Source organism: Nyctereutes procyonoides, unplaced genomic scaffold (assembly GCF_905146905.1).
Source record: "Nyctereutes procyonoides isolate TBG_1078 unplaced genomic scaffold, NYPRO_anot_genome, whole genome shotgun sequence".
NCBI classification, from domain to species: Eukaryota; Metazoa; Chordata; class Mammalia; order Carnivora; family Canidae; genus Nyctereutes; species Nyctereutes procyonoides.
The window spans coordinates 16,306,969-16,319,949 of NW_026575146.1; the positions used below are offsets into that span (position 1 = coordinate 16,306,969).

A 12,981-nucleotide genomic window follows, 5' to 3' on the forward strand; every position below is an offset into this window, starting at 1 on the left:
CAGGCCATGTCTTCACATAAAGCAGACTTTCAGAAGTTTCCTTTGATGTGGATTTACTTCTTTGCAAATAGCAGCCATCTTCTGCATAGAGCTCTGTTTTCTACTCCCTCTTTACATATTAAATGATTTACGTGAATGGTCTAAAGAAGGCTGACAAGTAAGTGGGTGATTTCTCTTCTAGGAGGCACCTATTCCAAGCACTTCATATTCTTGAAACATCCAGCAAGTAAAATTCCATCCTATTTCTGCAAAGGACTAACTTATTACCTGATTGGACTCCGTATCTCTTCTTTTACTGTGTCCTCCAAATAATTGGAAAGTGCCAATTTGCCGGCTGGCATACATGAAGAGCTTCAAGTTCACAGAGAAAGAGAGGGAGTAGCGAACACTGTCTGGGCATTTGCTCAAAAATTCTTTAGGGATAGGTGACATTCTGTAAGTGGAATGGGTTCTATCTGTGGAAGTAGCTGCAGAAATAGCTAATTCTGATTTCCTTTGAATTATGGACCTGTCTGTTTAACAGTAACACCTTGAGAGGAGCTGGAAAAAAAATCACGTGACATTAAATTCCCAGCTGTCACTGCATGCTGGACAATAAATCACCAAGGCTTTGGGAAGAAGAATACATGTCAGGAACAATATTATTTCTAAAAGAGAGTGGTATGGATGGAGGAAGAAACAGGCTTTCTGGGCCTGCTTCTATGAAAGGGGTAAGAAAATTGCTTTCTTTTTGGAAGTGAGTGCAGTAATAGGTCCACTTGACAAATTACTTTCTAGAGCACATCGGATCGTGTTATCTCCCTCTGTAAGGATTCCTTCTTGTTTTCATCCTTCTTCTGACTGTGGTTCAGATGGGGCAAAGCTTTTACATTTGGCCTGTGCCTCATCCATGGGCTTCTATAGTCTTAATTTTTTTTTCCTTCTCCTTGAAAAAAATCCTTAAATAAAATCAACATGAAATGAATCTTATTCTCTGGTCACAATATAGACATTTAAATGGATGGATGGACGAAAGCCTGGGTCGCAGGCTCCGGTAGGTCTTTCAGGTATACTTCCTATGAGTCTCCAGTCTAGGGAGAAGGTGGAAGTCAAGATCATGTTGGGTCAGTTCAGATTTGCCTGGGGCAGCCTTCAAGGTCCTCTCCTTGGGCCTCATCCATTCTGTGCTGAAGAGGCAAAAGACATTTGAGGACTTCACCTGGTGGAATCTTTGGGCCCAATGAATGTAAAGCAGGGAAAGAGTTAAGGCTGGGATCCAGGGAACACAGTTTATGGATCCATCATAGTCCCCTGGGGACCACTGACAACACCAGCCACTTGTCTTCACCCAGGAAAAGCCCTGTCCTTGTGCAGGAATTTTCACAGAACTCATCTAATAACCTAGAGACTTAGCTTTTCCAGGGGAATGTCTGATCAGTGGTGAGAAATGCATTACCCTCGTGCTAAGTGCCTGTTTTGCTTGGGCCACATTGTACTCTGTCTCAATTTCATTGAAAATAGGTATAAGCAAAAACAAAACAAAACAAAACAAAAACAAACAGAAAACAAGAAAACACACCGTTAAGACTATAATTCCTAGACTACGAATTTGTGCAAGGTACCATCAGAAAATATTTGCCTATAATTTGGGAACTACTTAAACTACTTTAAAGCTACACAAAAATTAAAATCCATGTATTTGCATGGCTGTTCAATGCATTTGCTGACATGTTTCATAGAACTTATTTTGAGATCATAAATTAAATTTCCTAGCAGACTTCACTCCCATTTTTCTTAAATATGGCATTCAACTAAATCAGTATGACAGGAGAGTATGCTCTACACAAATTAATGCTTGAAAGATGCCAAACCGGACCACCTGCATCTCTAGCTCCTTTGAGTGAATGGTAGCAAGTGTTTACAATTTGGTTTCCCTGTCCTTGATCTCTGCTGATGGAAGCCACATTTCCTCTTCCCTAGTCTAAGCCCAAAGAAAAACTATGTCTGAAATGGTGTCAAATTCTACCTAATTTAGTTATTGATTACCTCGCTTTTATTTCTAACAAGTACCATTGCTATCTTTTTTTTTAAAAATAAGAAGTTTAAGAAACAAAGAAGTAATTCATAAAGAAAATTCTGTTATAAAAAGTAAAAGTAATATGTCAACATGTTTAGAAATGTCAAACATTACAGAAAGTTATAAAGTAAAAGACAAAAACTTTCTTTCCTATATCCCCACTTTCTCTATCCAAAGGCAACCACTGTTAATGATTTCTTTAATGCTTTCCAGAAATTATTTTATGTATTTACAAGTATCAATTATTGTTTTCTTGCTCTTTTTACTTAATCCTATATATTAAAAATTGTTCCATATCAACACACAGGTTGACCTTATTCTTGTATAGATATGTCAAAATTATACTTAACCACGATGATATTACTGAAAATTTGTTTCCACATCTTTACCTATTACAAAGCATTGCTCCAAAAAATATCCTCCACAAATATCCTGATAAATCTTTGTGATTATGTCCATAAGGTCTATTTCTAGCAGGATCATGTGACTATTACACCTATTGGAGCAGGTGTAAGGATTTTGCAACCCAAGTTAGGACACAGAACTTTGATCTCCAAGGATGATTCTGTGATAGGGCTGAAACATTATCATAACCTTATAATCCTGAGTGTAAATATCACCACAAAGGATGAAGTGAGAATCAGAAAGTATAAGGAAGCAACTGAAACAATGATTTCAGATCCCTGAGGCCATTCTCTAAAGGCAGAGTGAAGGTAAATCAAGAAACCCCAGTGCACAGGAAGGAAGGGATGATGGCCCCCAGGCCCTAGATCAATTATGTTGGAGGATTTAGCTCCTGCAGGGGCTGCTGTCCAGGAGAGCTTATGAAGAGAAAAGAGCTGGAGGCAAATCAAAAAGACAAGGGCATAATGTGTATTTATGAGGCTTCTACCACCAGGTGATAGAAGCCTGAGAAATAGTGGGGGGTAAAAAAAATAATTAGTATAATGAGGTGAAGCATGACTCTCTGTCCCCAAGATCTACCAATGGCCTCTGGGAAGGCCAGGGAAGGGAGGCCCACCATTCAGAATGCCAGGTAGGGTAACTTGCCTGGTCACCTTGCACATTGCACAAGAGCACATTGTTGTGGGCCAGGCCCAGAGAAAACAAGAATTGTTTTCCCACGTCCCACATTGTTGGTGACTGCTTGTGTCAATGTGCTGCAGCCATTTCTGGCTGCATAGAAAACAGGAACCTCCAAAACCCACAATTCCTTCCTCATTACTATAATGTCCTATGCAGTTAACCTTTTTGAGGTTGACTATGTTAATACCTACTATGTGCAAATATATTGTTTACCATAGTATCATTTCTTCTATGAAGTTTGAAAATCATGTTTCATTGAATACAAATCACTTGAAGACAGTGATCACCCACAACTGTAACATTTCATCCTATCTTGTTTATGGATCTGATACCCACAGAATTATATATATGGCAATAGCTGCTTAAGACAATGGAAAAGTTTTCACTATAAAAATAAGCAGTGTCAAAAATACATCCACAACCAATAGAGTATACATTTTTTTAAAAAATAACATTTTGGGGATCCCTGGGTGGCACAGCGGTTTGGCGCCTGCCTTTGGCCCAGGGCGCGATCCTGGAGACCGGGATCGAATCCCACGTCGGGCTCCCGGTGCATGGAGCCTGCTTCTCCCTCTGCCTATGTCTCTGCCTCTCTCTCTCTCTCTCTGTGACTATCATAAATAAATAAAAATTTTTAAAAAAATAACATTTTGTTAGTTCTCTACAAAGAGGAAAATGCTGTAGGTGGATCTCATTAGCTCATTATAACTGCGGTACACTTGCTGCTCAGCACTGTCCATCTAAAAAATAAAGCAAGTGCTTTCATTTTCCCAGATTGTTCCATGGAACATCTATCCTATAAAATGCACCACACAAAAGGCAGTTCTTGCTCTAAAGAGTTTAGAAGATGCTGCTTGTGGTATTTGACTTGTTCAGGCAAAATGCATGTTTGCAGATTGAAAGCTTTAAGTCTTATGGAAAAAGCCCCCTCTGTTTAACCTAGCTTAACATGTGTTTCCAAGCTGTTTGGTGATGGACCTCTGCCCAGCCTCTCTGCTTCCACTACAACTTTCCTTCCAGTAATATCCCCTGGAACCTGTGCTGAATGAGCCTCACTTGGGAAAATGCTGTTCTACATTTTGGTACTTAGAGGAATTGCTTTAATTTCTGGAAAGATTTTTCTCCTTAACTCGATTGGAAGAGGTTGCAGTGTTTGTATGTGAGACACAGGAAACTTGAGTTTGCAGAAGCTACTCTTTGGGTGATATTCTAGTGTTTCTCTAGACTCATGCTGTCCATTAGAACTTTCTGTGGTGACAATGACACAATGCTTTACCTGTGGTCCAGTAGCAGGAAGCCACATGTGGCTTGAAAGCCACTTGGAATGTGGCTAATGTGACTTAGAAACAAATTTTAAATTTTACTTAATTTTAATTTAAATAGCCATCTGGCTAGTGGCTACCATACTGGACTGCAGGGCTCTAGAAGGAGGTGAAAGCAGGATCAAAAGAACTGCATAGAAACTATATTATTTTCAGTAGAAATCTGTTTTCTAGAATGTTCTAAGCTCTCTGGCAGCTTGTAGAGCTAAAGAAGGCTTCTCCATTCCACCTGCCACAGAACTGATTTCCTAACATTATTCAATGAGATGAAGCTTACCATTTTAAAAGAGTATAATTATTCCAGATTTCCCTTTATTTTAATAACAACAAAAAATAGCTAAGGACACATGGAATGGTCAGTGGTCTGTGTCGGATTAGAAAATATGTATTTCTATTTCAAACAACAGGACACTTTCTAGGAACATTTGCCAATTGATAAATGTTTCCCAGAGAAATGGTATGCAGAACTTGTTTGTACATTTGTGAACGATTTCTTTAATTAAAATAAATATTCTCCAAAGCTTTCTATCTTTGCACTTCAAGCTGTCTCTCATACAGAAAGTCTAGAGACACTTGTTTCCTATCTGCAAATGAGCCAATCTTAGAGTTTAAATTAGATTTCTGGACACATGTCAAATAAACATGGAATGCATATTTTTGACATTTCATAACATTAACTTTCTTTTAAAAATACTTTTTGATAAAGAACATCTTGTATATAAAAGAATAATGTGTCAACAAGATATGATTCCACTCTCCATGTTTTGCACAGGCCAGGTGGTTGAAGCAAGCCATTTATGACTACAGCTGGAGCTTTACGCTTAAACAGTTACATATAGGCACAAAGAAAAATACCTGTCCTTTTTGGTGTCTCCTTGAAAGCATTGGAAATATATGTGAAAGCACTACATATAGTGGAGTCTAGATTTCACTCTCTAGACTTCTTTTTTAAAAGGGAGAACTCAATATAGTTTTCAAAATACTTCATACAAGTTATAATTAAATTTGGTATTTTTATAAAATTAAACTATCTTTAAAGTATAGGATAAGCAACTATTTTATTTTTCCTTTTATTATTAAATGTTGACTATCTGCTTATTTCTGAGCTCCATGTAATGCAAAAGGGGCTCCCCATCTATTTATTACAGTTTTTAACTCAATATCCGATCTTTGAGTGAAAGACTAGGTATCTCTATTTGTCTTCGTTGACTTCTTTCCTATATAAGAACTGAAAATGAGGCTTGAACCCTGATCTAAGTACAATCTTCAATGATATAATAACGCTACTGTTATAAGTAGTTCAAAATCACCATTTTGAACAAAAATTTCTTTGCACATAGCGGGTCTTACCCCATACTTATACAGATCTAGCTCTAGGTTTGATGGAGCCTTTCCATCTTTAAGTACTACAATATTTGAGGCCCTCTTCAAGGAAAATGCAAGAGGACAAACTTGGTAAAAACAAGAGGTTTGTGCAATTGGGGAGTCCATGGCTGATGCTTCATTAGCACTTTGAAAAATCTGCCTTGGCAACACGTGCTCTCCATTAAAGTAAGGAGCGCCTACCAGGTGCTTGAAGAAATTCTTTCTTATTTCCTTAACAAATGGTCAGTAATATGATTTTTTTAATCTGTTTTTTTTTCAGTTGTTATCTTGTCCCTAGATTTCTAATTTAAAACAGAAAACTCTTCATCTAATTCCTAGTATTATCCCAGATAAGAAATTCTCTCTCAGACATATAATATCCCCCAAAAACACCAAATAAGATAATGATGTTTTATTTATGGAAAACTCACAACATTTGATTGCTTTAGCTTTCTGTATTCCCAGGTCAGTGAGTACTAATATATTCCATATTTTGTTGCTGTTTTCCGGTATTCAACACGTCAACATTTTACATTGGAGTCATAAAAGTTAGTGAGATAGTTCTGATGAATAGCAATAAGCCAGAGTAAAGAATAATGCATAACATGAATTCCTTAGGAAATCAATTAATATTTTTATAAGCAGTAGTAAAAATATGATCAAGGCTAGCAGAGAGTGAGGTCAGCCTATTTGATTTCAAAATACATTCTTTGTTAGGTTCTGTCTATCAATGTGAAAATATTCTGTGCTCTGTCAAAACCAAAATCTCAGTACCCTTAAGACTTTTATATATCAGAATGTACAAAATTCTAGTTTGGCTACATAGCCTTTGACAGGCACATAACTGTAACTTTTGCAGTACTTTCAGGCTCCTAATTGACTTTTTGTGGATCTCTGAACTTAGTATATTTTCTTCTGAATTATGTATTATGTGTGCAAGTCAAACACTGTATATTTTGTATTTGTTGATAAGGTTCTTGTAAGCAATTCTAATACTGGGGTAAATGATTAATATTTGAAAATAAAAGTGATAGTGTATTCATATTATTTTTACATTTTTTATATCCATCCATTCATCCATCCATCCAATGAATGCTGAACTCCAAATACATGGATTTACTGAGGACAATAATGTCAAGATTATAAAGGCATGTAACAAGTGTAACACTTCAACTTGAATCCTGGTAATAAATCTGCTGGAACCATCATATATCTATCAGGCTTTCTGAGATGTACCGACATTATCATTTAAATGGAAATCCTTGTCCTCATTTATTAGCTAATGTGCACTGCTCTGCAGGTAACAGTTCAGCCTAGTGATACAAGTAGAGCAAAGGATCAGGTAATCTGATTTTCCAATGGACAGTACTATATGTTTGAATAAGAGAGTCATAAATACTAACCTAAGCACCTATTTTAAGAAGCCAATTAAAAACATGAAATCTGTTCCTTCAGATTGTATTGTATGTATCCCTGTTGTATGTATTCACAGGAGTCGTGGATGTATGAAGGACCATCTAGGTGTGTAGTGATAAGCTGACTGACTGGAAGACAAGAGCCACCCAAACCTGGAGTAAGTACAACACATGGAGCTGTGTCTCAAAACTGAAAATGGGTGCTCCTGGTCACATCACAATGCACCTGTAAGGCCTAATTTTATAACATCAAGCACTTCTTGGATACCCAGATAATAAGAGCTGTACTTTTTGAATCTGTTGGTAGGTGAGAAAAAAATTAAGCACAGGTAGACTCACAGATACCTTACATTAAACCCATAAACTACAACTTGACAACCAAAGAGGTTAATGATGGCTAGAGCTTCATCACATCCAAAACTCTATTTTTCCATAGCTTTTTTATTAATGATTTTCCTTGAATCATTGATCATGTAGGATGGGGTGCTTACTACTTCCTGAGATAGCCCATTTTGTTGTTGGTTGTCCCTAGTGTTAGGGCAAATGGTAAGCAGAGATTTATCTTCCTCTAACTTCTACTTTTTGGGCCCTGTTCTGTCTCTAAACAAGCTGAGCTAACCATGATTTCTACCATACGACAGCTTTCCATTACCACCCTTAAATCCAGAAAAGTTTGGCAGCTTATGAGAATGAACAAATCTTAGCAGAACTCAGAAAAAGGGGAAGAAAAAGAAGGAAAAAAGTGAAGCCAGACAAAGAGCTTCAAAATCTGTTTTAATAATGGTCCATTTATATGCTATAGCTAGCATACAAATGTGGCTTAAGGTTATTGACCAGTCACCTTTTAGAGGGACACCGCATTGGTTGTGCAACTTACCATGTCCTCAAGGATAACTTTCCTCAGGACAAGCGTAAGTGCTCCTGTTGCACAGGTCAGCCTGGAATAACCACCATGTTATTTCATAGAAAAGTCCACTAGGATATTCTGAACTGCAGGTATCAAATTTCCTGTATAATGACCACAATGTGAATGAATGATATTCTGACAAAGTACTATGTAAAAAAAGCAACTCTTTGAAGGGCTAAAATGAAGGGCTAAAATTCATAGCCTTTGAAGGGCTAAAATTTATAGATACCTAATTCCCTGCTGTAGATCTAGCTTGATGTGGTTTGATTCCAGAATATTTGGAAGAGAAGATCAAATGATTATCCTGAACAGAGGTTTTAGGTGTTTTTTTTTTTTTTTTAATTCTGGGTCTTTCAAGCAAGCTTTTGATAAGCATTGATTAATCATTTCTTTAAATATTAAATATAATTACATTGTATGCTAGGTACTGTTCTAAACATTTTACATCTATGATATCATTTCATTGTCATAATAGTCTTATATGGGGTTGCTATGATACATCTTATTTTAGAGATGAGGAGACTGAGGCACAGAAAGATTAAGACCACTAGTAGTAGTTGGTTCAGCCAGGATTTGAACTTAAGACATCCAACTCAATCTTCTTTTTAACCCTACAGAGTCCCAAAAAGCAGATTAGTTGGGTTAACAACCTTTTGTGAAAGTTGAGGACTTGAAGGCAAAGGGCAATGATGAGGTCGATTTATCTCTGTTGAGAAGTCACATAATAGGAATCAATGTAAGCCTGAATAAGAGTATGGGGACTGGGGCAAAAGGGCAGGGATAGAAAGGAGAGCATCAAGTTAAGTGGATACTTTAGAAAATTATTCCTCTGTTCTCTTTCCAAGTTCTTCATATTGTAAACCCTGGTGGTTCAGGAAATGCTCATGAATTCTTTGATACTCTTTTCTTTAAGATGGAGTTTAACTGTCTTTTCCTTGAGGGTGGCTGAATCTTGCATGTCAATTCTAATGAATGAAGTGAAGTGGAAGTGAAGCCTTGGAGATCAGGTCACACAGGTGCTGCGACTTTCTCTTTGCTCTGTCTCTTGGATCACTAGTTCTACGTAAGTTAGCTGCCATCCTGGGGAAAAACAGCCTAAGAAGAGGGTCATGTGGTTTGGAACTATGGCCTTTTGCCACTAGCCAGTGAGGAAGTGAGCTTTTTTGTCCTAAACTCATGTGAATGAGCCATTTTGGAAATGGATCTTCCTGCCCCAAACTTTCAGATAAGTGAAGCAACTCAGTTTGACTATGGCATCATCAGAGACCCTGCACCAGAGCTAGAGCCACCCATCTAAGTATTATGGACTCTTGATGCCCGGACTCTGTGGGATAATAAATGCTTATTAATTAAATGGTTAAAATTTGGGGTGATTTGTAAGCAGTAATAGAGAAATACTATACAAACTGACAAGCACACTTCTGAAAACAACAAAACCAAATAAATAAAAATAAAATAAAACTCATTACTTAGAATTTCAAAAGGAAAAATATCCTGAAGACAGCTTTTCTCATTTAGGTAAGGTATGCCCCCAAACTCTTTAACCCAAAGGTATCAAAGCAGTTCAATTCACTCCCAAAGTAATTTTCTATGATTTGAAGCTTAAATTGTATGCTACTTCTTTACTTTGTCACATTGTACAAAAAAAGGGAAGATTTAGCTATTCAAAACTTAAAATTACATAAAACCTTTAAAGTTCTTTAAAGCAAGGTGAACAACAGAATGCAGAAGATGTGCCAAAGAAAGTCTCTTTCTCATAAAGATCATAAAGAAATTTAAGACCTTAAAATCCAGCTTTAGAGAATGGAACAACAGTAGGCAATTAGCAGGCAGAAGCATACAGTTTAGATATTAGTTAAAAACTATTGTGACTCATTTTAATAGAAAACATTCACCAGCATTGTGGTTTCCTAGAATTTGGCAGCTTGCTTAGACCCCACACAATTGGTGCAGATGACACAGTACATGATGATGCTCTTGGCTGGAAAGTGCAGTTTGACATCTGTAATTTCTAAAGCTAGCAATTATAACTTGTGTTTCCATTCTAATGTAATCATGATTATTAATCCAGAGGCATTTTTTTTCTGAGGAGTCATCATGGTATCTCTTTGCTTTCCAACGTCCACTTCCTCTACTTTATGGCTCAGCCCAGGGCTTTGCAACCCCACTGCACGACAGATAGCTTTACTGAGGACAACAGATGTCAACTTACGCATAGATGACTTACAGCTCTCAGCCAAAAATTAGGCCCTGGCAATATGCCTCTGCCATCAACACTCCTTCTACAAAACTCCTCATGAAGTAGCAATTTTAAAAGAAATGTTTTCCCATCAAAATTCAATATCATTTTATAAGCACATACACTTCCTTCCTTTCCTGGCCTGCATGAAATCTAATATCAGGATTATTATCCATTTGTCATTTCAACCTATAATTTAGCAAGGCTTTTTGTGTTTGAGTTATGCTTCCCTCACACCTTCCCTGTCAGCTTGCAGCCATAGATTCATTCAAGAGGCTGCCTGGGTCATATTGGTTGACCTCTTAGAACAAACATTTTCCATGTTTCTTATTCTGCTTCTCTAAGAGGCACCATTAGTTTTGCTCATCTCTATTTAAAATGATTTTTATGGCACAATAACATTTCAGGTTTTCCATATTAATCTTCATTTTATTTCTTGAAATACTTAGGCAAACAATTCTGCTAAGATATCACTGATGGGAAATTCTCTTTCGCCTTTACTCTGTCTACTTAAAGCCAACTCTGAAAAAATAATACATTTTTTCTCTGAATCAGCTGAGCACTGGAAAAAAAAAGTTTAAAACTCTGGTCTAGTAATTCACAATGTCTTAGAAAAAACACTGTGATAAACAATTAGAGCAGAAAATCTTAATATAACTTTTTCCTTCACATCAGTGAATATATATGTTCATACATGGGATCCTATATAAGAATTTAAAGGTCTATTTTCTTTTTTTTTTTAAGATTTTATTTTTAAGGAATCTCTATACGCAAGGTGGGGCTTAAACTCACAACTTTGAGACAAAGAGTCACATACTCTTCTGAATGGGCCAGCCAGGCACCCCTAAAATTCTGTTTTGTTATACATCAGTTCAAAGATATCTGAGTACAAAGGGAAAATGAAAATAAAACAAATATATAATCATTGCCAATTCGCTAAAACAAACACACACACAGTCAACACCCAGAGGTGTAGGTGGTACTTACCCCACAGCCAAGATCATTGCTCCCTTCACAAGTGACCTTCCTCACGCCTGGCTCGGGAAGCAGTCCAGCTCCACAACCAGGGCTGGGGCACAACACGCCCCCCATCTGTAACACACACTCTTCAGCACCATATTGCTGGTATCGGTTGTACTGTAAAAAAAACAACATGAGTTTTGAAGAGTGCTACAATGTGCTATTTTAGCCAAAATATTAATAGCTGGAGGTGTGTGGGCTTTCTTGTTAATCTGTTTTGGTAAAAAATGAGGTGGGGTGGGGTGGACAAGGTATGATCCAACATAAAGGACAAGGCCTTCCCAACTGTCATTGGTAAGCAGATAACTTTGCATTTCTAGGAAACTGGTCCTAAATTCCCCCCCCCCAAGGTTGTTGTTGTTGTTGTTTGTAATACTACTATCAACTGCATTTAACAGTCTTGTTTCATACAAATTTTAGGAAACATATTTACATTTTAAGTTATGGACACATAATGCATCATTATCAATCTCATCAAGTAGTCATTTCCATGCTTCTATTCAGGACTCTATGCCTCTATTTTAAAACCATTTTGAAAATAGGCCCTAATATCCAGCCTACATGATATCTGAGCAATACTGAGCACATTCAGCTTGAAGAGATTCACGTTATTCTTTCATCATTATTCTCTTTCTTAAAGCATGCTTTCTTCTATCCCTGATTTCCTCATGCCATTTCGTGGCTTATCACCCTCTCTGGTTTCCCCAGCCTGTAGCATAAAAGCCACACAGTACAGTTTCCAGGGCCTTCCTATCACTGCCCTGTTATTGTTCTCTTTGTGTTATTTGATCATATTCACTTCTAAACTCAAATCAAGTCAAGTGGATTTGCTCAACTGTAAATTAGTTTATGTGACATTTGGTGACAGTCTACTATATGTCAGACCCTACTGTGGTGCTGGGGATACAATAGTGAATAAAACAGACACCTTTGCTCTCGTCCACATGCCTATAACAACAAATGCTGAAAGGTTATATTTCAGTGGAAAGGAGAATAAAAAGCAAAGAAGAAGCAGATTTTGGAGAAGATAGGGACTATAATTTTGAAGAGGTGATTAGGGGGAAGGGGATGCCTTGTAAAGAAGGTATATGTATGCAAACATCTAAGGGAGACTAGAAAAGCAAACCACATGGCTACCTGTGGGACTGGGCTTTTGGGCTAAGGATAGAGTGGTACCAAGATGCAGAGGCCAGAATGTGCTTGGTGCTCTGAGGTACAGCAGAGGCCAGTGTGGCTGAGTGACAGCAGATAGGGAAATGACAGAAGATGCAGACAGAGAACTTTTGGGGATCTGGGCTATGTAGGTCCCTGAGGGCCATTAGGAGAACTCTGGCTGCTACTCTGAGAAATAGGGGAACCACGGGAGACTTTGGAGCTGTGGGGTGACATAATTTGACTAATCTCTTAAAGACAAGCATCTGGCTGAAATATTCAGAATTGACTCTTGGGTGAGGAAGGATAGGAGGAAGAAGCAGAGGGGCAAGCAGGAGATTTTCAGTGATCCACGTGAGAGATGACAGTGGCTTGAACCAGCAAGCTAGTGGTAAAGGTGGGAGATCAGCTCGGTATAT

At 37.6% G+C, this 12,981-nt stretch overlaps 1 protein-coding gene across 2 annotated transcripts in view; it reads right to left on the minus strand.

The window, feature by feature from the left end:
* PRKN (parkin RBR E3 ubiquitin protein ligase) overlaps positions 1–12,981 on the minus strand; it is a 1,295,055-nt gene that overhangs the window by 169,449 nt on the left and 1,112,625 nt on the right. For both annotated transcript variants that reach the window (XM_055312055.1, XM_055312054.1), the window contains one exon: positions 11,378–11,527. In XM_055312055.1, the coding sequence (XP_055168030.1) occupies positions 11,378–11,527 (150 nt within the window). The remainder of the gene's footprint in view (positions 1–11,377; positions 11,528–12,981) is intronic.